This window comes from Streptopelia decaocto (genome assembly GCF_964273445.1).
Source record: "Streptopelia decaocto genome assembly, chromosome: 12".
NCBI lineage: Eukaryota > Metazoa > Chordata > Aves > Columbiformes > Columbidae > Streptopelia > Streptopelia decaocto.
In genome coordinates, this window is record NC_138667.1 from 1,931,701 (window position 1) to 1,958,126 (window position 26,426).

Genomic DNA, 26,426 nt, shown 5'->3' on the forward strand with positions numbered 1-26,426 from the left:
ACAGCAGCTTGTGCTTTTACATGGGATGGGCACACTGAAGGGCTGAGGAGAGGGGGCTGCTCATGGCCAGGATGGCGGGTACCACACGGCAGCCCCCGGCACAGTGGTCCTGCATGGCCGCACCAGGCACAGCTCCAGCCGGGGGCTCATCTGGCGGCACCGTGACAGCGGGGACATCGGCAGCAGCCGGCTGCCAGCTGGGAAGGGGGGGCCGTAATGATGGTCCATCTCAGCAAAGGTAGCAGAGCATGAAAGCAATTTCACACTTTATTAGACAATTCAGGTGCCAGCTGCACGAGCCTGGAGCGAGCGCTGCTGCTCACGCCTCCGCTCCTGCTCCTCCTGCTCTGTGGGGCTCAGCCCTCCCCCGGGCCACGCAGCACCATGCTGACGATGGCTAGCGGCACAGCAAGGAGGGCCAGCATGGGCTGCCAGGGCCGATTCTCATGGGCTACCCTGCTCCCACACAAGTTCCTGGGAACATGGCAGCCGCAGGCTGGCTCTGCTGGGAGCCAGCTCAGCCTGGCAGTTGTGGTGAACTCGAGCATCATTCCTGCAGACACAGCTCCGCGAGGGCTGGCTGTGCCCCCCAGCCCAGGGCAGCTGCCCTGCCCCTGCTGGGTCCCCCCGCTCCCCTCCTCCCCTGCCCACTGCAGCCCTGCTGCACCTGTGGGGAGGGGATGAGCCCCAGTTTGGGAGCCTGGGCTTGGGGCTCCCCTGGCAGCTGCACCTCACTGGCACCTGGGCACCCCAGCACACCCGGAGGGGACAGTGACACCTTCGCATGCGGCCATCCTCCCCGCCATCCAGGTGCCTCCATCTGGAGATGTGTTTTAGGGGTCCCCACCCTCCCTGCAGTCAATGCCACGTCCCAGACACTGGCACAGCCCCCAAAGCAGTGAAGAGCAGAGTCTGAGCTGCTACTATCCTGCTCTCCAGCTGTCCCTGCACCCTGGGGACGCAGCTGCATGCTGTCAAACCCCACGGGTGGACCCTATCCAAATGCCTGCACGTCCAGGATATGAATCAGCTTGGACAGGAGTGCAGCAGCCGCTCCTGGACAACCTGAGCTGCCTGGCAGGCTGCTCCAGCACCGGCTGTGCCGGTGCCAAACCCCTTGCAGGTCAGCAGGCAGGTTGCAGGCAGTAGCGCCCGCCTGTCTCTGCGGCCACCGTGCACATCAGTCCTGGGCACGGCAAGACCCCAGCCTGGCACGCGCTTCCCTCCCCCCACTCGGCTCTGCTCCTGCGGTCCCAAGCCATGGCACAGCGGCACCCGGCCGGGGCAGCGCCTAACCTAACCTTGACCTGACCTGCCGGCGAGGAGTCGGCCCTGCCTGCTGTCCCCCGCTGTCCCCCACTGCCCCCGGCCACAAGCATGTTCCAGCGGGCTGGCCAAAGCATTCCTCCCGGGAGAGCCTGTCCTTGCTGGGCTATTTAAAGGCACACTTGTGCCCTTTATTCCCTGCTGTGTTTAGGCTGGAAGAGCCCCGTACCCTCTGGTGACCCTGAGGAAGCACTTGCGGGCTCGGGGCAGCAGTGGGTGCAACAAGTTTGGGTGAGATTATGGGATTAGTGAGCAATGCCGGTGCCCTGTGTCCTGCAGCCAAGTACGAGGCCATGTCCTGAGGACAGACCCATGGGGAAGGTCCCATCGAGGTTGGCAGCAGGACTGGTGGGTACTGCAGAGCCCAGCTCATCTCATCTCCTCAGGTCCAGAGACTGAAGGAGCCATGCGAGCTGATTTCCCTCTTCCTAGTGAGGACGCCCACAGCGTGGGACCTCGGGGCAGGCAGGGTGCCGGTTCCAGTGCCGCTGGGCAGGGCTCTGGTGCTGACTGGCTCAGCACCATGTGGTACCTGACACCAGCGGTGTGTCCCCAGTGAGCTGTCACCTCCTGCAGAGCACTGGTGTGTGGCTCCCGCAGATCTCCTGGTGGGCTGTGCATGGGCTGTTTCCACCTTGCTCCTCATGCCCTGACAAGTCCTGTTATTACAGATGGACATTTCATGGGTAGAGCAGGGACTCAGGAGGGGCAGCAGAGGTCTAGGACACTTGGTAACAACCTGGACCCCCATGCCGGCTGCAGGCTCCTATGTCAAAGGGGAGCTGATACCAAGTTCTGCCCCAGGTCTCCTTCCAACTGGTAGATCAGGGCACAGGCAGCAGCAGTTTCTCAGCGCTCCTTGTCCTGCTGGCACCTTCCACCCTCCAAAGGGTCCAGGGCACCCGTGGGCTGCGGAGTGGGACCTGCGTGAGCTGCTGACTCCTGCGCTGGCGCGGGGCTGATTGCATCTGCACCCCACCGAGCTGGCAGGAAGGCGACCCCAGAGGGAAATCCAACCTGATGTGATTTGATTAGGAATGGAAAAATCCCGAGGAGCCATTAGCAGTGAGCTGGAGTTGTGAGACCTGCTGCTGCGGGGCCAGGGCTGGGTGGGCAAACCTCAGAAACAACCCCTGCACAGCAGCCTCATCCCCCGCCAGCTGCTTTCCAGGAACACATCAGGTTTTCCCAGGCTGGGAGCATCTCCAGGCAATGTCTCCTGCTCCAGCACTGCTGTTCCATCCCAGGTTTTGCGTGGTTGACCATTTGCTTGGGGCTTTCAGTGGCATCTGGGCAGGGGTAGCAAGCCCCCCCAGGTTCCCCACAGACAAAGCCCCAGGACCCTGCAGGTACAAAGGAGGCAGCTCTGTCCCAAACCAAGCACCTGGACCCATGTGTGGGGTGCATAGTGAAAGCAGAGCAGCGTCCGGCACAGCATCACAGCCAGCCATGGGGAAACTGAGGCACAGAACAGTGACACCTCACGCAGTGGTGGGAGGGAGCGCTGTCTCCATCCCCAGACCAGGCCTTAGGTCAGAGACTGACCAACCCAGGTTGGTTCTCCCAAGCCTCTTCCACAGAGCCTGTGCTTCTAGAGATCACGCACTTGTCAAACCGCTGGAGGTGTGAGTCGGGGTGTCCCGTCCGCCATTCCCAGTCCCGCGCAGGATCAGCTGGGAGGGGAGCGGTGCCCAGCTCGCCTTGGCACCACCAGCCCTGTCCCCTTGGGCTGTCCCCACGCCGGCCAAGGACACACACACTGCACCACAGCAGCGAGAGCCCTCGGCAGCCCGGCAGCGCTCCCAGCGCTCCCAGCGCTCCCAGCGCTCCCAGCGCTCCCAGCGCTCCCAGCGCTCGCAGTGCCGCCGCCGAGGCGCGCTGGGCGGCGGGCGGGGCGGCTCTGCCCCCTGGCGGCCGCGCTGTCACGGGCCCTCGCCGCGGGGGGGATGCCCACGGGGAAGGTGGGTGGGCAGCGAGATCCTAGAATACATTATAATATGAGCGCAAGAGTCACACGAAATAGCATCGGTGGGTGCACAGAGCGCTTCTTGTCACCAGGGCTCAAGGGGCCTCTCCAAGGGGTCCGTAGCATCAGCCCCACGGTGCTGCGGGGAAACCTGAGGCCAGGAGCGCTCCTCCCGTTGCTGCCGGTGCGCTGGGCACCGCTGGCATTGCCATGCCCTTCCGCAGGAGGTGAAGGCTGTGCTGCCAAAGGGACGGCAATAGCACAACAGGGTGGGCACCCAGGCAGGCGGGACACCCCAGTGAGGAGGAGGCAGCCGTGTCCCTGGGGCTGCTCTGCCTCCATCTTTGCACTCAAAGCAGTGATTTCCCTGAGAGCTGCTTCCCAAGAGCCCCAGGTCGTAGAATCACAGAATCATTTTGGTTGGAAGAGACCCTCAGGACCACAGTGTCCAGCCACAAACCTAACACACTCCATGCCAGGCTGAAGACACCCTCTGCAGCGCTGCACCCTTTGCAGCTTGGTCCTGATCTAACTGGGGACAATGCTGTGTCATGATCCCTAGGGACACTTCTGTCACTGACATGGATTCCAGCAAATACCTGGAAAACTGCAGGCACTTGCCCTCACTCCCTCATCCTCCTTTCCTTCAAGCAACCGCATTTGGGACGCAGCACCCCCACGCCTACCCAGCTAAACGTGCCTCCTGACTGCCATCCCTCGCACGTTCCCTGGGCCATATTCTGCCACCTGTTTCCCACCGCCTCCCCAGCCCAGGGACACCATGGCTGACCCCTCCAGCATCTTCCGTGGTGCGTCCTCGGGCGCCATGCAGACAGCTCTCATGGGATGAAGCCCGTGCTCTTGGGTGCTCCTGGCTGTGCTCACACAGGCAAGCTCCAGCCCATGGGCTCCTGCACGGGGACGGTCACCAGGTAGCTGGAGGGCACGTAGCCCCTCTGGCCGTTCACCTCCACCAGGCTCCATTCTTTGCTCCCCTTCTTGTCGTGAGGCTCCAGCACCACCACGGGCTGCCCTGCCTGCAGGCTCACCTCCCGCGGGCTCCGGGCTGCGAAGGAGAAGCCAGCGACCACCTGCAAAAGGCAAGGGAAGGAGGGATGAAGCCCTTGCTGGCTGTGAGAGTCAAAGGGGAAGGACATACATGGCAGGGTAGGACCCAGAGGAGACATGGAGGTTGTATCCAAGAGGGCACCACAGTACTGCCAATGCAGGGACACTGGAGACCCCGCCAAGCACAGTTCTCTTGCTCTGTCCACCCCAGGTCCCAGCAAGGCAGACACCAGCCTCACGGACACTCAGCAGGGGCTGTGACAGTCCCCTACTAGGCACATGGCTACACATGTATGACCACATGTGCACTGGAAAAGCAGGTCTGCCTTCCCTCCCACAAGCTGGACACACAGGGACTAGAAAGGAGCTCATGGGGTTGCTAGGAAATGCCCTGAGGAGCGTCTCCCACTCTCACCTGGAAAGCTGGGCTGAAGGTGGCCACTTGGGGCCTGGGAGCTTCAGGTGACGCGTATGAATGTCGCCTTCTCTCTGTGCTGCTCTCCGGGGCTGGCATCTGCATCCCAGGCTGCTGGCTTTGTACCGGGCAATAGGGCTGGAGTTTGCCAGCAGGCACAAACCCTCGGGGACCTGGAGGACACGCACACACACAGGTCATGGGGCACCACTGCCTGGCACATGTAGGACTGGTTGGAGGAGAGAGGAATGACAACGTGGCTGTTGTCTGGCATGGCACAGCAGCACTGTGTGAACTGGTCCATCACTAGGGGATACTCAGCAGCAAAACCCCCCAAAAAGGGGGTTTAAGACATTTTGGTGTGGATGAGATTCTCCTTTCCCAGCCATGATGAGCCACAAGTGCTCCCTCATGGACAAACCTCAACTTTACAGCTAACAGCTACGGGTGCAGCTGCCAAAGCAGAGGGGGTTTGGGCTGAGCAAACCATGGAAGGGAGGACCAGGAGACAGGGGCCCACTGTTCATCCAAGATGAGGAGTGGTTCGGGTTTGTTTTCTGACCCTGGTGCCAAGGAGGGGAGAGACACTCACAGTACCTCCAGCATCCACCAGCCATCTGCTCGTGTTCCCCTTAGTGTCCATGCTCTGCAGCAGAGCTACAATCTGTCCCCTTTGCAAGGTCAGGTCCAAGTCTTTGCTGCCACTGATGTTGCTTGTCACTTGGTAGAGTTTGTCTGGGCCGTGCTTGCTCACAAGGGAAAGGACCTTCCGCTCCTCAGCAGCGTTCAGAGGCTGGTGGGGAGCAAGAGACACAGGAGCAGTAGATGAGACAGTCAGGACACCGAGCCCCTCCATGTACACGTGCTCTCCTTTCTCCAGGATCACATCCCAATGAGAGGTTAGAGAAGAAACTTCCTCACATTATCTGCTCTACTTCATGGTTTGGAGACAAGTGTCCAGACCCAGAAGAGCTGAGGCTGTTTCATCTCTGGTTATTCCCAGCCAGCTGCTGCCAGGGGCTTTGGGGAAATACTGCGGCAATCCCCTGTGCCAGCCCCCCCCGCAAAGGAACGTTCTGCTCTGAGAAGCCACAGACCGACCTCTTCATCCAGCTGGCCTGAGACACCCCCTCCCCAGCTCATACCTGTGTCACAGGGCTCGGCGTGACCGTCTCAAACGTCTGGCAGAAGGTACGGAGCTGAGTGCTGGACTGCTGCAAGGTATCTTCCACCATCTTCCAGAAACTGGGCAGAGGAACATGGCCATGGGGCAGCTGTGAAGACAGATGCACCTTTAGCGATGAGGTCTGTTCTCTTGCTTTCTCACCTCTTTTCTTCCTGCTCCTTTTCTTTTGACCCTACCCACAGCTCTTCCCCTCCCCAGGCCCATCTCTGATCTCAGGATCTAGGATGTGGTTCCCTTTGGCAAGAAGAGCTGCTGCTCTCTGGCTTTGAGCCACCTGCCTTGGGCAGGGCAGCCAGACGTGGGGCACTTGGGCAGTGCCCAGCCCACCGCAGCAGCCCCTGCGTCCCACTGTCCTGCCCCAAGCCCACCGTCCCACCCGACCGAAACGAGAGACCGGTGGATGTAACGCTGGGGTAGGTGTCCACAGCATGAGCATGCCAGGCTGAGCAAGGGGAATCCACCACCATGCCTGGTGTGTACGAGAGGCGACCTCCACATGGCTGAACCTTGTTCTCGTCTTGGTCATGGGCCAGGCCAGGGCTGTGTTCTACCCCCGGGCTCTGGACTGGCCTGACCCACCATGTTTACAAACATCAGGCTCAGAATGTGCTGTGCAGTGAGAAATCCTGGGAGATACCTCCCAGGGGATGGAGGTTTGAGGGATGCTCATTCCTCAGGCTGGGAGCTGTCTTTCTCCTCCTTGCCTTTCCAGCACAGAGCCCAGCGTTAACATTGATGTCTCAGCCACCACATCAATAAATTACCAGTGGTGTTCTCAAAGAGAGAGCAGAAGAGCTCCTGGCAGTGAAAACAACAAAATTTGGCTTTACCCAGACAAAGGGGAGATCACTCACAGATTCTAGACAGAGAGCTGTGTGGCTGCAAGAGTGGGCTTGGACTACAGCAAACCTTCAGTGCCCTGATGTCTGAGTGATGTCCCAAGCCTGAAAAGGCTCTCCACGTGCACCGGTTTGGGCACACACGCCATGGGGTCCCTCTCACCTGCTCCAGCTCCTTTTCTGCCCGGTGCAGGACCTGCGCAGCCAAGTCTCGTTGCAGGGCACTGAGGGAGCACAGGATCTGCCCCAGGAGCTGCAGAGCCACCTGGTTGAACCTTGGGAGCTCGGCCACGAGCAGGGCGTTAATGGCGAGGTAGGTGTTCATGGCTGCCTCCTCATCGTATGTCACGCTGCCCGTCTCACTCTTCCGCTCCTGGATCTCCTCGTAGTCCAAGAGCTTGTCCAGGCGCTTCTTGACCAGCTGCTGTGGCCCCACCAGCATGTCTGAGAGGCTGCAGAGGGGCTGGCAGACCAGCCTGTCCAGCCGGCGCTTCTGTGGGGTGAGAGAACCCAAATCTCCATGTGAGCCCCCCAGACAGAGCCAGAAGTCTGCATGGGGCACTGTCTTACCAAAGAGAAAAGGCTCGGGGACCTGTCGAAGAGCTTGTGTGGAGCGGGGAACATCTTGGGCAGCCTTCCCTGAAGGCACACGGGATGCCAACCAAAGCAAACCCTTATAGAGAGCAGTCATGCGTGCCACGATTCAAAACTTGTGCTCCTTGAAAATGATTAGGTAGGACCCTCACGTGCAGGGTCCCATGGGCTGCAGTGACTGTCCCATGCAGGCTGTAGTGTCCTGGTTTGATGGAGACCCTCAGCCTGGGGTCTGCGTGGTTATCCCATGCAGCTGCCCTCCCTCCCTGTGCTGGCACTCCCTGGGGATAACGGCATCCAGGTGTGGGGTTCAGGCTGCCCTGTCACAATCTTTGCTGCTTGGAAAACCTCCTTGACTGTGTTCACAGTGGCAGCTGCCACCCAAGAGAGAATCCTGGAGAACCAAACAAAGGTGGTGGAAGGAGACAGATGGGGGCTCTTGGGCTCCCAGTGGTGAGTAGGGATGTCTGCAAGGTGTGAGTGGGATGGGCTGAGGTTGGTAGCAAACATCTCGTGTGAGTCAAATGAAAACTATGTCTGGTTTCCCCCATCCTGTGCTCTGCTGTAGCCTGCATAGCTGGCCATGAACATGCCAGGGCCCTGAAGGCACGAGTAGTCTTTAATGGCCCAGACAAGCCTCACCTGGGGCCTCTGCCCACACTCCATTTAAGGGAGCTCAGCTGCTGCCTGAGCATTGCTGTGGGTGAGCTGGTTTCTGCTTTGTCTCCTGGGTGGACCTTGGACCCCTGCTGCAGGTAGCTTAGCTCATGGGCAGACCCCTCACCTCCAGCCCGGGAGCTTGTTCTTCCCCTCATGTGCCTGGGACTATGATGGACCCTGTTACCTGTCCCTTCACGCCCCAGGGGCTGTGTCTGTTGGTGAGGACTCTGCCTGTCCTGGGGCAGCTCTTGGCTGTCCTGTCCTGGAGCCACCCCGCTGTACCCTGGCAGAAGGTGTGAGAGCAACGCTTGGCTGTGGCCCTGAAGGAGATACCCAGGGAAGAAGCACTCACAAACTCCGGGAAAACGGTGCAATGGAGGTGTTCTGCTAAGTGGCAGTACTGCTGGGCAGGTCCCTCGTCGATCTGCAGATCACGCTTGTGTGGGGCGGACAACAGGAGTGCCTGAAAGGGAGAAAGACATCAGAACTGGCCTGCAGAAGCTGCCCAACACTGGCTAACCCATCAGTAACCTACCCTGTGTTCCCAAGGACGTGCCAGTGTCCCAGCCTGAGTGTTCTGTGCTGGTAGCCTAGTGGGACTGATGCTCTGGACTATGCTTGTCTGCAACTCAGGCAGCTCACTGAGGTGTTAACAAACCTCCCCCCTTGTGCAGGGGTCATGCAGGAGCTTTCAAAAGCGTTCCTGCCCCAGCACGGTGGCCAAGGCTGCCCCGTGGCCCCAGGCAGCCTGCCCCAGCTCGATGTTGCCTGGTGCTCTGATACTTGGGGTTCGTTCTCCAGTAGCTACATGGGGTTTCTTGTATTTGTGTGCAAAATCTTCCCCCCATCGCCTCTGCATGGAGAGTGAGACTGGTGGGAAAGGAAAGCAGCTAGGGATGGTTTGGGTGGAGAACCTCCTGCTTTGAGAGGCTTTGCTCTAATGTTCACTCCGTGGGCAGCAGCCTCCTCCTATCTGCAGGCAGATTTTTGACCCATGGGCTCTAGACCCAAGAAGGGAGCACTGAGCTCCCGGTGGCCCAGCCTGGTGCTGGTGCCAAGGGCAGCCCGGCCCCTGCTCCTCCTGGGCTTGGCTTCTGCATCAGTCCTGGAGCAGCAGCAGCAGATTCTGTGTGATGCCCATCAACCATGGATTCCATGGGCCCCTCAGAGTGACCTGATCTCTGTCCTAAATCCTGTTTTTTTTGCCTGTGGTCAAGTTTAGGAGACCTCTGCTTTGCAGTCCCCCTCATCACAGCAGGGGCTGGAGATGGAAATATAAAAGGGAAAAGGGATTGACCCTTTGAGCAGAAGGTGGCAGCTCTGAGACCTGTGTGCTCTTCCTCCAGCCTACAGGGGCTCTTACACAAGCAGAGGTGGCTCTGATGATCTTGTATGCACCGAAATTTGCCTCTCCTTGTGCCACTGGTACAGACAAGCACAAGAGCGAACTGCCAGCCAGCACGGAGAGGCCAGGCCGTCCCTGCCCTACGAGGATGTGTCTCCAACAGCTCCTCGGGATGGTTTTGAGAAGCTTTTAGAGGGAGAGAGACAGGGCATGTATGCAGCCCCCCCTTCCCCACCAGCAGCTCCTCTGAAGCTGCAGCCAAGCCCCAGCATGACTCCCAGTCACAGCCCATTATCTGCGCTGCCCAGCCGATTTGCAGATGCTGGGTGTCCTGGCTGCAGCCAAGAAGCTGGTGTACGGAGATGCAGCTCATCAAGGTGCAGTGCCAGGTGGGTACCCAGCAGCACTTAATGTCCCAAGGAACGGTCATGCCCTGTTCCCCTTCATGATGCCATCATCTCATACAGACTGCCATCCTTATGTGTTCTATTCTACTTCTATTTGACCCACTCTTTGGGCTACAGGGAGCCTTTCTGTCCCCTTGTCCTCCTTTCCAATCCTATATGGGGAGCTCTTGTCAGTATCTTCATGACAAGGTCTTTCCAGACCTTGAATTGCTGCTTTCTGAACCCTCTGACATTTCCTGAGACTTTCCTGATAACACAGTGTCTGGAGAATTCAAGTTTTGCCATTGCTCATACTTTCATTTCCCTCAGATGCCCCAAGGGATTTCCATGAGACGATCACAGCCCCTACTCAGCCGGGTCATCTCAGAAGGGAAGTGTCTTGTTTTCCTGATTTGGAAACACTTCTGCCTTACGCCTGTTATGCAAGAATTCCCAGACTGAACAACACTTAGCCTTCTCAGCTATTTAATGCCTTGAAATAATGATCAGTTTAAGGACTGATTAATCTCAAATGACGCCCAGCTCAGACTGTGTCAGTGAAGCTTTGACTTTGTTCTAAACTCTGCTGGCCCTGAGTAATCCTTGGATATTGTGCAAGCTCCTGGCACAACATATTTAGCCAAGAGGTGCAAGTCACTCAATATCCCCAGCTGACACCGGTTTCCATAGGGCTTGGGAGTATTCTGCAGCCCCAAGAAACAGGTCCTGAGGCCTGGAGGGGGGCAACCCCCTGCAACTTTACCTCTAAATGGCCCAGGTAGGATGCCACGTTGTCCTTCAGCATGGCCACGCTGGACACCACACACTGGAACTTCTCCTCCAGGTCGTCGTACTCCCTGTCCTCTGTCTGCAAGGCAAGGGGCAGCTTATCCCCAGCACGGGGGGGCGGGCAGGGCTGATGCCCCTCACTGGGTGCTAATGTAAAAAGCAGCCAGGTCCCTGCCTGAAGCTCACAGTGCTGGGACAGGCTGGGGGGACCCTGAGAGGCTCCAGGAATCTGAAAAGGACCAAGATCTCTGGTGCTTGGGATGACCGCAGAAACAGGGCTTTCGGTGCGGTGCTGGGGAACACCAGGGTGTCTTTTCTGTCACTGGGGTGCCTGAGGATCCTGGGAATCCCTTGGGGGTCAAAGCACTCCCCTGAGGTGTTCTGAGCAGGGAGCGAGGTGTGTACCTGCATCCCTCCCACCCCGCTGGTCCTTGGGTTGGGGACTGGGAGCCACTCTCAGGCTGCTCGAAAATGGCACTGTGGCTCCTGTGACAGCCGGGGCCACTGGGTGTCAGCATTGGCCACCTCAGCTCTGCTCACCCCATCCCACTGGCAAGGTGTCTTGGGAGGCAGTGGAAAGCCCCAGAAACAGCCAAGGAGAGGCGGTGGGGTGCAGGCCGCCCACCTTGGCCACGATGCCGGCCTCGTGCATGAAGAGACGGCTCAGCCGCGTGGTCTTCTTGGCGATGGAGTGTGTGTTGAGGCGGGCAAGGCGGTCCCGCAGCGTCAGGTGCTCGGCTTTGTTGTATTTGGTTGCTGCCTCAGGTGGGGGCGCACAAGGTGGGAGGAAAAAAGATCAGAAGAGGAAGCTTCAGCAGCCTGAGCAGCACTGAGGTCTGGAGCTGACAAGTTGTGATTAACAGCATAAGCACAACCCACATCAAAGAAGGGCAGCCCCAGGGGAAAGTACTGCGAAAACCAAAATGAAAAGCGAGCTCCCATTTGTGGGGAGCCTGATTTCTCCTATCCCAAGGGCAGGACTGTTCCTCCCCAGTTCCAGGAATGCAGACAGGCTGGTTTAGTGCTCAGCCCCCCAATGCCACCCTGTTCCTGCAGCCTTCAGGTCTTGCCCAGAGAGGCATTTGCAGGACCAGAGCAGTGCCGGCAGCCGCCTGCGCAAGGCTGCGGCTCCACCGGGCACGACGGGTGGAGGGCAGGAGAGCTTTGAACTGATTTAAGTGGGAATTAGCGCAACACCAAGAGGAGATGACTGGGGTGAGGATGGGGCTTCCCAGACGCGGTGCCCCTGCCTGCACCGTGTCCCCTGCCCGTGCCGTGCCCCCTGCCCGCTCACCTACTTCTCTGCGCCGTTTGTACTCGTTGATGTTGGCGTTGACCTGGGCCATGGCGCGGACAGCTGCCTGCAGGGCTGGGTAGGCGCTGGCGTTGGGGGGGGTGTTCTCCAGGATCTTCCCCAGCAGCAGCGGGTATTTGGTGACTCTCTGCACCGGCATCACCAGGAAGAAGCTGAGGTCCGATGCACCCGTGTGAGGCCTGGTGGAGATGAGGATTGCCAGAGGTCAGAGCGGAGGGCTGCCCTGCTGCTCCCCCCAGCTTCTCTGTGAGCATTCTGGGGAGAAAGCAGCGCCTCGCCAGCTGCAGCGGAGCATCGCTGCCTCGGACCCACAGGTAAGCTGTGCGGGTTTCTGGCTGTGATCCCCCGCTCCCTGCCAGCTGCAGGGCCACCCCCCGGAGCGCTGGCAGAGGGCGGCTGTCCCCACCAGCCCCGAAGGCAGTGCCAGCCCCAGGCGGGCACCTTGCTGCCCAGAACAGTGCTGTGCTTGTCCCGTTTGGAGGCATGAGATCAGTGCTTGTTCTGGGGGCACGGGGCAGGGAGGGCGTGGGTAAAGCACAGGCAGGACTCCCCCTGGCCCTCACGCAAGGCACTGCTTCTCCAGGCTCTGACAATGTTTGTGATCCCCCCGGTAGTTCAGGATGGGTTCGGCAGGTCGCCCAGGGCCAGCCCATCTCTCTGGTCAAGCTGGAGAACGTGCCCTCCATGAGCACAGCCTCTTGGGCTGGGGAGCAGGCAGGAGCTGTGGGTGCCACTGCATCCCTTGTTTTGGGGTCCACCATAAAACACCACCAACCTGTAGTGCCACTTTGGTAAGTGGCCCCAAGGATACAGGACAGGCTGCCAAGGGCTATACCAGGCAATGTCACAAGGGTGATGGCCATGACATTACACTCAGCCTGGTGGCATGGACCTGTACAGGCAGCTTGTCCAGAGAGGAGAAGGGCAAGGCCAGTAGGTAAAACAGAGAGAGGAAGGTGGTGGCCCCAGCAGTGGGTACCTACACTGTTGCATTCAGGGTCTCCAAGATCTCCTCCTGCAGCCTGGGGTCTTTGCGGTAGCTCTCCACCAGCAGCAGGGCATGCTCGTAGCTGGCGCAGTAGATCTTGTAGACGCTCTCCATCTCCTCCTTGAATTCCTGGAACAGAGCACCTGGGGAAGGAGAGCCAGGCTGGAAAGGATGGTCCTTTCCTATGGCCTCACGGAGATTTCTCCCCAGCCTGTAAGGTTCACGCTGTCAGAGCAGAGCCAGCCAAACGTGCTCAGCACCCCAGGAATCACTGCTAAGCTGAGCCTGATGCTGCCCCCCCTCACTTTCTGCCTTACCCCTGTGGGTGGCTGTGGGCAGTGACGTGTGGGCAGCAGCGCTTCCCGCAGCCCAGGGGGTGCAGGGGGGCTGGGGGCTGCGCCCCGGCACAGCACTGGGCAGTGGCACTGCCAGCACCAGCAAAGGCACGGGTTGGCGCGGGTCAGCTCTCAGTGCTGCAGCACTTACTGATGCAGAGCAGCTGCTCGTGCTCCTGGGTGGCCGTGGCCTCTAGACCCTTCAGGAACCGTTTGGAGACGTGGAGGATGTCATCAGTGTTAGAAAAGAGTCCTTCCAGGTCAAGATCGGGCAGCTGAAGGGAACAAAGATGCCCCAGGGTAAGCCAGATACATCAGACAGGTGGACCATGTGGTCTGGATGCATTCCCCCTCCTGAGCATGTGTCCTTCCAGCTGCCCATGTGACACCCAAGGAGTTGGAGCAATGCTCTGTTTCAGGGGGCACGGAGGATGCTGAGACAGGGCAATGAGGCCTTTTTGTGGTGCAGGTGCAGGTTTAAAGCTGTAGGATGGCTGTACTGGGTCAGACCCAATGTCCATCCAACCCAAGATCTTGGCTGGTTGGGGGCAGCCCAGGAAGGTGGAAGGTGAACACGTGCTGACCTCCCTGTGGTGATTTGGACACCTCACAGCTCAACAGATTCACCCTATGATCCTCAGCCCCTGGGTGGGGGGCACACACCCCCTCTCACCTGCTTCTTCTGGAGGTGTGCCCGAATGTCCGACACGCAGAGCTGGATGTTGTGGACATAGCTGGCCTCCGTGGCGATGAGCTCCTCCACAGCCAGCCGCTGGCTCAGCTCCATCTTGTCGCAGGGCATCACATCCTCGTAGACCCCCTCTGCGGTCCTGGCTGCATCCTCAGCACCAGGCTCTGCCCCGCTGGCGCTCGCCATCTCCGGGTGACGCTCTGCAGGCGGTGGCAGGGGTGAGGGACAGGCTGTGGCAAGGGCAGCGCTGGGACTGGTGCTCAACCCAACTCCATGGCCGTGCTCCACCATACACTGGGGCAGCCCACAGCACATCCCCAGGGACACTCAAGCCATTTAAATTTACAAACAAGGCACAGATGCCACTCCAAAACCATAAAGTGCTGCAAGCCAGGAGCGGGCTGGCAGCGGAAGGCAGACAGCCACGTGTGGCAGGTAGGGACTTGACAAACACGCGTGTGTCAAGTCCAGAGATGATGAGGAGGGCCAGGGTGCAGGCGAGGGAGCCCAGCTGCAGGCAGGGCCCCGCAGCACCGGGACTGCACGGAGGCTGGTCCTGAGGGCACAGCAGCGTTTGCTGCCACCGCTCCGTGCTGCCAGGGCTGGCTGTTCCCTCCCTGCCTTGGCTGTCAGTGCCTGGCACGTTGCCTCGTGTTCAAGAGTCCTATTCAAAGTACAAAGACTGTTGTGTTTTTTTTTTGCAGTGTGTGAACAAGAGGCATTTCTGTGGCAGGGAAAGCTGGTTTAAAAGTAACAGCGATGGGGGAGAGAAGTGGGCAAAGCTGCAGGTGTCTCTGTCAGAGGCACTTGCAGCGCCTGGTGTGCAAAGCCTGTGCCCTGCCTAGCACAGCCCGCTCCCCTCTTCTCTCCACCTGGAGACTGTGAAAAATTGGAGCTGATTCATGCACTTTCCTTCTCAGGGAACATCCTCTGCTCTAACTGATGCTGAGGAGGATGCTGATCCATGCCATTTGCTTCTCATGGAACATCATCTGCTCTAACTGATGCTGAGGAGGTTGGAGCAGCTCCCAAAGCATCACAGATAGTGCTCGGTCCCAGGCAGAAGGCCTTGAGAGAGAGACGGGGCACAGCCCACGCCAGCGCAGCGCACAGCTCGGCCAAATCCAGAGCCTGGCCGGGAAAAGGAATGCTGCCAGGCAGCCTGCCCGCGGAGCCTGCAGAGGAGGTGACGAGCAAAGGCAGAGCGGAGGTGGCTTGGCAGGATAAAAGCGAGATGGCACAAGCAGTAACACAGGGCCGGCAGTTCTGCATCTGCCCTCTGCCGCCCGCCGAGCCAGTGCCACCCTCTGCGCCTGAACGTCGGCTGGACCGTGACACGTCAGGCGCTGCAGCCCCGGGCACCTGCGGTGACAGCAGGGACAGGGGCTGGCAGGACAGACAGAGCCTCCACTGGGGAACAGTCCAGCTAACAAGCAGGTGATGCGGTTGTGAGCACCAGGCAGGGTGAATGTCCCCGCCTGGCACATGCCCACTGCTGCACTGGTGGAGAGCTGGGCTTGGCACAGCAAGCAAATGCCTGTGAGAAGGTATGGGACCTCCGCCTGCCTTGCAGGGGCACGTTACCCTGCCAGCTGTCATCCCTGCCCTCTGTGAATTTGGCTCCTACCCCTGCCTGTGGCATGGCATTGGCTGCTACAGGACATGGGGAGTAGAGGACACTTCCCTGCACCCCCTTGGGTGCTTCCAAAGTGTCCAGGTAGAAGGATGCCCACCAAGGACTGTTGGACAAGCCCAACATCCTCTGCCTGGAGCGAAAGCAAAATCCTTGCTCAGAGGAAGGGCTGCAGTGGAGGCAGGTGGAGAGCTGGGATCTGAGACACCCCCTGAGCCCCGGAGAGATGCCCTGCAGCTTGGAGCTATGCAGGCACTGGGGTGTCACTGGCCCCTGCGCCAGCATCCCCCAGAGCATGCAGCTGCTTTGGGGCGTTGTCCCCAAGCTGGGGAAACCTCTTTGTGCCAAATCCACCCCCCACCTCCTGAAATACCAGAGGAACAAGGGAACTGTGCAAAACCGAAAAGAAGCATTTCTGGTCAGCGCTGGAGTGGGTTTCACTTCCCAGCTGTCCTCCCGAGCAGCTGCCTGCCTTCGACATGTCATTGCCGCCTCGGTGGCCCTCAGCATCCCTGTCTGTAAGGCAGCGGTCAGGCAGCGACCCCAACCCCGCACTCAGAGACCCGCAGGCAGGGGACGCCGTGGGGTCCCTGGCACGCTGCGGCAGTGCCGGCTCCAGGCCCCCAGCTCCCACCCTGCGCCCCGAGGGACAGGCTCTGGTACAGCCGTTTTGCCACCCCCCTGCTCCCCACGCTGCTCCGGCCCCGCCGTCACCTCCACGCCCCGAAGCAGCTCCCCGAGCCCCGGCTCTTACCTGCGGACGAGGCAGCGGTTGGCGCCGGGGAGCCGCGTCCGCCTGCGGCCGCTCTCCCGCAGCCTGCGGGGAGTTAATGATCAACCCGCAGCGCCGCAGCCGGGGTGGCACGGCCGGCGTGGGCAGGACAGGCCGGCCCACGGCGCGGGAGGGAGGCACCCACGCACCTGCTGCCGCTCAGCTCGGGCCCCGCCATCCCGCCCGCCGCGGGGCTCGGTGACGGGGTCGCGGTGGCAGGGCCGCAGCGCTCGGTGGCGGGGCCGCAGTGCTCGGTGACGGGGACGCGGTGGCGGGGCCGCAGCGCTCGGTGGCGGGGCCGCGGCGGCGGGGCCGGTCAGATGAGCAGCGCCGCGCTCCCTGCGCACGCCCGGCCGCGGCGGGGGCGGGCAGGCGGCCCGGGCAGGCAGCCGGGCTGGGGTGCGCGCCGCCTCCGCCGCCAAACCTGGCGGGGGGAGCGGCGAACAGCGCCGGGAGTGCGGCTGCAGCGGACGGGGCAGCGCGGAGGGGGGTCTCATCTGCAAAAGCAGCTGGTCCCCAGGCGCCGTACCTGGCTCTGTATTAGCCCCTGGCTTCGCAGCCGCAGTTCCCCCCCTTTTTCCCCTTGTCCACCCTCAAACCGCGGGGCAGCGCAGCCCCCTGGCGTCCTGGGAGCCTGCGCCGGACTGCAGCTCCGGGTGGGGAGCAGGGGGTGCACCAGTGCGCTCCAGTTGTAAATAAACAGGGATAAGTTATCTATGTCTTTTTATGGCCTTGCTACAGCTCCAGCGTGTTGCTGCGTCAGCACTAGCGAGGGGAGCCCGGCTGGTGCCCTGCGCTCCCACAGCCCATCCACGGCTGCACAGGCTTCCCCCCGCGCTGTCCTGCAGGCACATGCCCCCCGGCTCTGCCATTGCTCCCCAGCCACGGAAAAGGGTTCAGAGCAAACAGAAACAAAAATATACTATATAACTGAGGAAGTGGTTGCGCAGATTGGGCCATTGGGAACTAGTGGCTATTTGGTGTGAAGTTGTTTATTTTGCTCATGAGGTGTTTGCATCCTCATAAATAAGCTATTGAGAAGAGAGAGGCTGATGTGCTGCCAGCTCCCGCAGCTGGGAGATGGTCCCCAGACTGGCTGCAGGGAGGACGTGGTGGCACCTGTTTTTTTTCAGGCTGAACCAACATGTCCAAAAAGTGTCACATTAAAAATGACTGAGTCTCTGGTGACTCATGCAAGTCATAGCTGGCACCTGTGTCCAGAGCCAAACCTCCCCATGGGCGAGGACAAACACTGGATAACATGGGCAGCAACGTGGCAGGAGGAGCCAGGAATGGGAAGAGGTAGAAGCACTAACACCCAGGCAGGTCTGTGGGGGAGAAGCCAACATACAGCAGTGTCCCCTGGCTGGCTGGGTGGCCAGGGTAAAGCCACCCGATGAGAATGGTTCCCAGGTTGGCCCACACCATACAAGTTTAGGGACAGACCCACAAATAGCTAGTAGGAGAGAGCTTTACCTGGCTATGGCCCTGAGGACACAGATGTTGTCCTTCCTCACTTGCAGGGGGCAGCAGGGATTCAGTGCTTGCCTGGGCGTTTTCTGAAGTGGCCAGGTGGCCTTTGGGCTGCCATCACAGGGGTGTCAGGAGGCCCCCATCTCCATCCTTGGACAGGCACTCTTACTGCTGCATCCAACAAAGCCATCACCCCTTGAGATTCATCACCACCGCTTTGCTTCCATCAGCATCTCGTGGCTGATCACACCAGGGCAGGAATCACAGTCCTGTGGCTGCTGGGGGAGTCCCAGAAGGGCGGCACTCCCCTCTCGGACAGTGTCCTTGCCCCACCAGGGCCAGCACAGTGGGGCAGCATCCCTGGCCACCTGCTCCACCCTGGCCAGCTCACACCATGGGTGTTTCCTAGGGCTTATTTCCCATTCCAGGCTGTTTTTTCAGGTGCAGGTTAACCTGGCTCCAGTGAGTTCCTTGCAGGATGGCCTCACCGCTGAGCGCTGCAGAGAGCAGCCGATGCCTCCTTCCCCTGTGCAAGCCTTTTCTTTCCTGCCATGCCACCAGCCCCATGCTCCTCCTGTCCAGCCCCAGGGCCAGGGCTGCTGTGGCTCTGCTTGGCTTGCCCAGGTGGCTCAGGGATGGGGGGCAGTGTCACAGCACTGTCACCACTCTGGGGCTCCCCAGGGAGGTGTGAGAGCAAGCTGGCTGCCCTGGCCCGGCTCTAGTTACACAGGAAAAGCAAATAGGCGCCGTCTGGTCAAGCACAATTGTTTGTGTTCCAGGGCAAGGTGGTGTGCTCAGTTTAAGCCAAACTAAAGGGTCCCAGCACAGTGGGCTGTCCCCTGGCACCCCTGGCATCAGTGGTCGTGTAGCTTTGTGGGCAGCCAGTGCTCCCATCCTGCCAACACAAAACCTGGCACATGGTGGCAGCGTGTGGGACCACACATGGGACCACACATGGGACCACACATGGGACCACACATGGGGCCCTGCAGCCTCTGTGGGGGGTGGCAGGGTGGCAGGGCTGCCTTCTGCCACAGAGCCAGGGTTGTGCAACCCCATCGACAAACCGTTTGTACGGGATGCTTCTCACAGAGCAGGGTGAGCCACCTCCACAGCAGCACCCAGCCACAGCAGGGCTGCTCTGCCAGCTCTTTGCTGGAAGTGTTTAAGAAAAAAACAACCCCAAGCTGCTGGTGGGATGAGGTCCCCGTGTGACGCTCCTTGTGTGATGACCACAGGCCCGTGCGGAGGCTGAAGGAACACCTGCTTGATGTTTTGAGCTCCAGCTCAAAATAGGCATTGCAGTAAACGCATCAGGAAGAGGGAGGCAGGTTTGCAGGGAGGGCGGCTGCCGGCGGGAACACAGCGTGTATGCAGACATAGGGGGAGAAGGTACCATCTCGGTGGTTATTGCCCCCGCTTCATCTCATCCTAAATTCCTGATGGCTCCTGGAAAGCCTTTTGCTGTCGACAAGGATTTTCCCAGCCACTCAAAACGTTAAAGCTCAGACTGTTCAGATGAAAGCTGAAGCCGTCAGGGGGCTCTCTGGGAACACACCAGATAAGCTTTGAGTTGGACAGGGCTTGCTCAGAAAACAAACGCAACTTCCAGCCATGGAAAGGATGACAGTGCAGGCTCTGCCTAATAACAGCAGGCGGGGGTTCCTCTCCAAGCAGCAGGTTTGCACAGGAAAGTTACATTTCCGCTGTTTAATTTTTTTCCATTATTACTGTTCTTAAGACTTCTTTCCTGTCTTGAAAGGACTTTGTTACCACATGCCGCTATCAGCCATTCATGGTGGAAATGAAAACACGGGGAAAAAACATAGCAGCTCGAGAATGTGCTTGCAGGTGTGTCCTAATCGCAAAACTTCCTCCCACACCGCAGGCCCAGGAGTGGACTTTGCCTCCAACACCATTGCTTGTGCAGGCTGTGCAAAGCAGAGGGACTCAAGCAAAGGTCCTGGGAAAAGGAGGAAAAAGCCCAGGAAATGAAAGGTCTTCATTCTGCTGAGCTGGCCACCAGGAAGAGCATCTCCTGGAAAAACACACATTTAATTCCTTTCTCTTTCTTCTTCCCTTCCCAGCTGACATAACCTGTGCTTGAATGATCCACGGCAGGGAGGGAGGGCTGCGCGTACCTGCTCGGGGTAATCCCATCACCTGCTTGACCAGGGCTGTGCCGAGGTCCTGCTCCCAAGCAGGTAGGAATTGTGTGAGCTCCAGCGGTCTGGAAGGAGTCGCAGGCTCCAGCCTCATGGCTGGGGGCTCTGCCTGCACCACGAGGCAGAGCACAGCCTAAAAATAAGCAGATAGAATTTGATCCAAGCGGAATAAAGAGTCAGACTTTTTTTTTTATTCCTAAGAGGTTTATTTATGGGCCTGAGGCAGATCTGCTTCACAGAGGAGGCTTCAGCCCCTCTCAGCCTCTGAGGCTACAGCAGCTCAGGTCTCCTGTATCCACATTTTAGTGCTTGAAGCACCGTGTCCACCAGCCTCTGTCGTCCTTCCCTCTCCCCACCGAGTCCCCGTTGCCTTGCATTACTTGTCCTACCCCACGATCTCCATCTCTCTCCCAGGGCTGGTGACTTGGGGCCTTTCACCCATCTGTCCCATGTCCCTGTTATCAGCTGGGCCAGCTGATGGTGAGGACAGCTCGAGAAGAAAGCCAGACGCCGGGCTGAGGGCACTGAGTGCTGAAGTATCTGCTTTTCTGCCCAGCCAGCAGTGCCTGCTCCTGGGACCAGAGCCTGCTGCCATCTCCTGCCCAAGGAACCAAGCACTACTGATATTTTATCTTTTCTTCCTCCCATTCATGCAAGGATGCTGGTGGCTGCTTTTCTTGCTGGTGAAGGATAACAGTTTCCTGCAGAGCACAGATACTCACTTAGCAAAGAGGTTATTTTGTAAGGGCTGTGGTCTGCAAGCTCTCCTGTCTCTGCCCATCAAGGACACGGATACCAGGCCCTTCATGGGGACTGATGCCTCCAGACCTGTGAGCAGGATTTAGTCCCTGTCCCTGCCCTGGAAAGCCATGGCCAAGCAGCATGCAGAGGTGTGTGTGGTCCATGGGCATGTGAACAGGGGTGCCAGGAATGGATGGGGGTGTCTGCAGCACCTCGCAGCTCTGGGAGGAGGGACGAATGTCTCCAAGGGAGCCCAGCCCCAGCTGGGGCCACTGACACCCCATCCCACGGCAGTGCCAGGAGCAGTGCTATGCCCAGAGCATCCCACGGAGCACGCGTGCTGTCGCATCCAGCACCTTCTGCCTGGAGTGAGAAGGTAATGAGACATGAGACAGGTAAAGAAGCGTTTAGAAAATTCTGGTGGTTTCTGCTGATCAGTCATTGTCAGTGATCAAACCAACATCTTCTCCCTGCCTGGCTTTGCACAGCTTCTGCTCCTGCCGAGTCATCGCAGCCACCCCCCCGCAGAGCTGGAGCTCCACGCGACCGCTGCACCCCACACTTTTACCCCGGGACACCCACGTGCCTGGGCACCCCGGCACCCCACCCTGGGTGCAGTTGCTCTCCTGTGCAAGGTGGGGGCGCGAGAAGATAAGCAGCAGTGCATCCCCTCGAGATTCACCTCCTTTGGGTGCAGGTGCCCCCAGAGTCCCACCAGCACCAGCTCCTCCAGGCAAATTCCTGCAAGAGCGGTTGTTCCGGAGTCACCGCAATAGCTGCTGTGTGCGTGGGAGATGTTGCAGGAGCTGACTTCTCTTGCTCGAAACAAAGAGTGGGAGGGTGGAAAGAGCAGCCCTTTGAAGCTGCCAAGCCCTTCTCTGTGCAAGCTCTCCACCCCTTGTTCCATTGATGCAACTGGGAGTGCCGGGGCTTGCGTCTCCACCACAGGCAAGCCTAACAGCTGCCCCTTGAGAGGGATCATCCTGGGCTTGTTTCACTGCTGATGGCAGAAACCCAGCCCATGAATCTCAGCTGTATCTCACAGCACAGAAAGGAACCTGAAGCACAGACCTTGCAGTAGGCCACCAGCTCCATGCACTGCCAGCAAGGAGGGCAGGGGTGGGCAGCCCCCGAGCTTTGTGCAATGGGCTGGGGAAGCCCATGGCCAAGAGCCCTTTCAGGGGAGCAGCCTAATGCCTGGGCTGCCCCTTCATTTTGTGAGCAGATAAATGACCAAGTAGGGAGAACCAGGCATCTCAACTGGCAGCTGCTGAGAGCTGAGGGTGGGCACTTGTTTGGCCTTAGTTAAGGTCTGACTGCACACCCCTGGCAGGACAGTGCTGGTGGGGCTGTCCCATGCCAAGGCTGAGAGAACAGAGAGAAGTGGCCAAACAAACCCAGAAGAGGTGAAAAGAGGCTGAGGTGGAATGAGGGGGGTCCCTGGAGCCCCAGCAGCAGCTGCAAAGCTCAGGACCATGTGTCCTCTTCCACCCACCTCCTCACATCTTTCGCAAGGAGGGTGTTTTACTGGTGAGGAGTCTGCTGTGGAAAAAACCCAGCAGCTAATAACGTGGAATCTAAACCGATGGTCAAGAGTCGCATGTGCTGGTGGCACTGAGGTCTGGCAGCTGAGGGAGAGACTCCTGGTCAGCCTGGACACCACCTGTACAACTCAGCCCCCATACCTGTCGGGTTATCCTGGCTCTGGACACTGGTCCTTGCTGCCAACGCGGCAGCACCTGGCTGGGTGTGCTCTTCCCATCAATGGCTTCGGCTGAAAGCAGAGCTCCCCTGTGCGTCAGCAGCCATTACTTCACCTCCTTCCCTCCAGCAGGCAGCGTCAGAGGGATGTCTCCATTATTAATGTGTGTAGATGAGATGCCATCTCCGGTTCTTCCACCTGCCTTGACTCACCAGCCCATGCCCCACCCGCAGGTCTCCTCCCCAGGCCATGGTGGTGGAGCCACCAGCCTGGACACCTTCCATCTCTCTGCCAAGCCTTGGGACCCACTTTTGGACAAGGGGCATCATGGGGCCATCCAGCGAGGATGCAGGGAAGGAGACCTGTTCATGTGGTCTGTTGGGGTGTCCAGCAAGAAGTCTGGCCAGGCCCCCGGCCACCAGTCCTTGGGGACACGGTGCTGTACAGGAAGGAGAGAGGAAAGACTTGCCAGGCAGGAAAGGAAGGACTGAAGTAAAGAGTCTGTTTTCACAGCAATAGGGATGTTACCCTTGGAGAGCAACAGTGTGTGTCCAGAAATTATCTGAAAAAGGGCCAGAATAGCAGTGACCACATTTGCCCCCAGCAGAACCCAGTCCTAATGCTGGTAGCCCAGTGGTGGGCTCTACCCAGTGCATCTCCTCCCAGCAAGGAGATCTCAGGGGTAGTGTTAAGTGGTGTTTGCATAATGTCTGGAGCAGAGAAAGCAGAAAATTGAATGTTGCGAGTAGTAAAGAAACAGGGTGAGAAAAGAAACACTATCGCTGCGTGAGCTGGTGATGGGCCCATGTTTGGGAGGCTGCATGGGGGTCTGGCTCTCCCCACTGCATCCATCTCAAGAGGGATGTGGAAGAGGCTCAGAGAAGGGAAGCAAGAACCACCCAGGCTCTGGTGCAGCTTCTCTGTGAGGAACAGCTCCATGGTTGGGAAAAGGGATGACGAGAGGGGTGTGATACAGATCTGCACTGTCTTGGGAGGTACGTGGGGCTATGGAGGGATGATTACTCACCATCTCTTCCAGTACAGAAGTACAAGCTCCGAACGAAACTACCTGGAGGGAAGTTTAAAACAAGGACAAGGAAGTGGTTCTCGGTGCAACATATAGTTAAACTGTGGAGCTCCTCACCACAGGATGTGACAGATGCAAAGCATTAAACAGGAACTGGATGAATTCATGGAAGAAAAATCCTTTGGGTTATTAAATACAAAGAACTACCATCTCTTCCTTAGTGCTGGAGGACTGGTGGGAGCTGGGCGACTATTCTGGGAAAGTCTTGCTGCACCCTTACTCTGTTCCTCTGTAAACATCTGCCGTGACCCACAGGATATTGGCCGAGATGAGCCGACACGTGGCTCTCACATTTTGTCAAACCACTGCCCTGAGATGAAGCCACAGACAGGGCAGGTCCCCGGGAACATCGCACACCGTGTCCTGGCCCAAGGGGAGCCCAGGACACCGCGCCACAGGCTCTGCAGCCCAACCTGTGCCACCAGCTGATTCAGCTGTGCCACCACGAGGTGGTCCCATTCCCTTTGGTTTTAAGGGGACAGTTGATAATAATCCACTGAAGTTCACTGTTTTTCTTGAAGCACTTTTTGGAATGCCTTGCCCTGGGGGACGTCACTGTGCCCGGTCTCCTCTGGACTTTTGGGAGGCATAGAGCTTAAAGAAAGCAAATACTTCTGCTGCTAACAACCGTCTGCTGATGCCCTTGAGACAGAGGAAGGAAAAAGAGTCTGGGAATTCATAGAAACCACAACACATGTTCCAGTCACAAAAATTCATTTTAAAGAAGTTCTTTAGCTAGAACTCAGTCCCACGTCCGTCACCAGCCCACGCCTCTATATGCACATCTCCCCTCCACTGCTGAGTGCTCACGAGAGTTTTAATCAGCTCAGAGCTGGCAGGAACTGGCTATTCGGACATGGCAGCTGACTCCAGCGTCTTCTGTTTCCCTGCTGCCACCTGGTCTGCTGATGTGATCTGGTCATCGTGATACCCAAGCAGCCCTACTGAATTCAGTCTGAGTTTGAATGTTTCCGAGCATCATCTCCAGCTCCCCGGGGTGATAAAGCAAACCTCCCAGCAAGGGCACACAGAGGTGCTGTCGTGTGCCTGGAGGTCCCTGCAATGCACCAGTTCTGGTACAGTACACCAGCTGCTGGGTACGGAGATGTGACTCTGTTGGCTTTAACAGGAAGATCCGACTCTGATCTGGCTCCTGTGCTGTTTGGGTGAAACAGGGAGAAATTTATATTTTTAGAAACATTTGTTTCCAGGATAATTTTTCGAAGAGGTGACTGACAGGGCTTCATGTGCTCCAGATACCGAACGTACCAGTCACAGTGTGGGTCACTCTGGCAGCTCCCTGACCCTTGGGAAGGGAACAGCGCACTTTGTGGGGGAGTGAACCTTTCTGTAGCTCCCACCTCGGGCTGCCAGGAGAAACCACGCTGGTACAGCAGCACGGAGATGTGGGGATATCCAGTGCCACGGCTGGCAGAGAGCTCCAGCCACGACCTGCCGCTTGTTTTGACTTAGTGCATTGCTGCTGCAGCATCCAAGGGATGCTCTGGATGCATTGCCCACCTTTCAGCCAGAGGTGACAGAGGACAGAAGAACGCTGTCACCTGCTGCACCCCACAGCTGCAGCAGATCTACCCTTGGATGAACTTCAATCACTCGTTTCTTTCCCTCTGGTCTCAGAGCTTTCCTTGTCTCCCTCCCTGCAGAGTGGAGGCAGGTCCCACACCTCTGGATTTTCCTTGGAAGCTTCAGCGTGGTGTGAATCACCTGTCTCAGACGGCAGGTTGGGTGCCAGTCCCAGGAGCCTGGGTTCATCAGCGCAGCAACACGGGCTTGAGCCACGCTCAGCCACCGCACACCTTCCCCTCTCCTGGGGCCCCGGGGGACACTGTGTCCTGCTGGGGCAGGACCACGAGACACCTTGTGACAGCAGCTCACTCAGGAGAGAGGTGATGACCCTTGTGCCTGAGTCACGCCAGATTTCGATCTGCTCCCCAGGTACTGGTGGGCTTTGGACCAGGCCAGGAGCACCTGTAATCAGGGCAGGCCATCCTTGCTGGGTGACATTCCTGTGCCAGCCATCAGCCGCCACCCCACAGATGTGGCCTCACAAACCCGACAGAGGTGGCTGCAGAAAGGAGCGTGGGTACGAGAGCTCCACACCCGGAGCCTCACACAGCAATAGTAGAAATGCCTGTATTTTCACTCAGTCTTGATGCCAACAAGAACAGGCGCAGAGCAGCAGCTAGCAGAGCTATTTTCCCATCACGAGCTGCCCGCGAGATCCTGCAGAGACATTTCTGTGCTGCCCAAGTGTTGGCTGGAGCATCTGACACAGGCACCTGCGTTCGCAAACCATGGCCCCTGCTCCTCTGAGCTGTGCTGAGCTGCTCTTCACTGCTGCTAAAATTAGCTGAAGGTCCATCAATAAACGAGCCCTTGAAAGAGCTCGTTCTCAAGAGCATCAAAGCGGGACAGCCTGCACCCTTTTCTTTTTAATCTGCTCCCTCTGCTCCTCAGATGATAAAGTGGGACCCACACGGCATGATTGCTGCTCCAGAGGAGATGTGGAACAGGGCCTTGCACATCAAGGGGCTGATTGATTTGTTAGTGATATTTCCAGTGCTGTAGCAACAATAACATGTGATGAGCTTTTCCCCTTATCTGGCACTTTCCACCCTGCGCTTTTCACAAATAATAATGAACCGGAGCTCGTGATGATCTTTGGAGGAGGGGAGAAAAAAAATTCAGGCTTAATCAAAGAGCATCTCTCAACCCACGGATTGTTTGCTTTTTTGTTTTTAATATCAACAAGAATCAGCTTTCAAATTACATGAAAAGCTGCTCCATTGAGCAGAGAAGGTGTTCAGGCCTGCAGGTGACTGTTGGAAGGGACAAGACAGAGGCGGATCCTGCCCCTGGGAGGACGTGCTCATGAAGGGGCTGGAGCCCCATGTTTCCAGACACAATTGTCTGGATTCGGGCGCTCCAT

General features: G+C 58.4%; 1 protein-coding gene and 1 long non-coding RNA gene across 4 annotated transcripts; one reads left to right on the top strand and one right to left on the bottom strand.

Moving 5' to 3' along the window:
- Window positions 1-267: 267 nt before the first annotated feature.
- ARHGEF37 (Rho guanine nucleotide exchange factor 37) lies at window positions 268-17,175 on the bottom strand. 2 transcript variants are annotated; one of them, XM_082064029.1, is made up of 13 exons: window positions 16,291-17,175; window positions 13,886-14,103; window positions 13,364-13,487; window positions 12,873-13,020; window positions 11,869-12,068; window positions 11,200-11,330; window positions 10,549-10,653; window positions 8,407-8,517; window positions 6,964-7,293; window positions 5,921-6,049; window positions 5,373-5,568; window positions 4,776-4,948; window positions 268-4,383 (listed from the first exon to the last, which is right to left on the bottom strand). In XM_082064029.1, exons 2-13 carry the CDS (start codon window positions 14,087-14,089, stop codon window positions 4,174-4,176), a joined length of 2,061 nt encoding a protein of 686 aa, XP_081920155.1. In that variant the 5' UTR covers window positions 14,090-14,103; window positions 16,291-17,175; the 3' UTR covers window positions 268-4,173. The 2 variants fall into 2 exon arrangements, with proteins under 2 accessions (XP_081920155.1, XP_081920156.1); XM_082064030.1 differs by lacking the exons at window positions 13,886-14,103; window positions 16,291-17,175 and having other exon boundaries at window positions 12,873-13,006; window positions 13,364-13,462.
- On the top strand, window positions 5,963-15,428 carry LOC309445348. 2 transcript variants are annotated; one of them, XR_014185269.1, is made up of 4 exons: window positions 5,963-6,080; window positions 9,401-9,788; window positions 12,035-12,203; window positions 14,824-15,428. It is a non-coding gene; the product is annotated as an uncharacterized lncRNA (long non-coding RNA). The 2 variants fall into 2 exon arrangements; XR_014185270.1 differs by lacking the exon at window positions 5,963-6,080 and having other exon boundaries at window positions 8,538-9,788.
- Window positions 17,176-26,426: the final 9,251 nt, after the last annotated feature.

Excerpts from the sequence above, each read along its gene's own strand:
- ARHGEF37 (XM_082064029.1), bottom strand. The coding sequence starts at position 14,089 with ATGGCGAGCGCCAGCGGGGCAGAGCCTGGTGCTGAGGATGCAGCCAGG. Across the intron at positions 13,488-13,885 it reads CACACCTCCAGAAGAAGCAG|CTGCCCGATCTTGACCTGGA; the intron begins GTGAGAGGGGGT and ends TGTTCCCTTCAG. Across the intron at positions 7,294-8,406 it reads GCACCGTTTTCCCGGAGTTT|AAGCGCCGGCTGGACAGGCT; the intron begins GTGAGTGCTTCT and ends CTCACCCCACAG.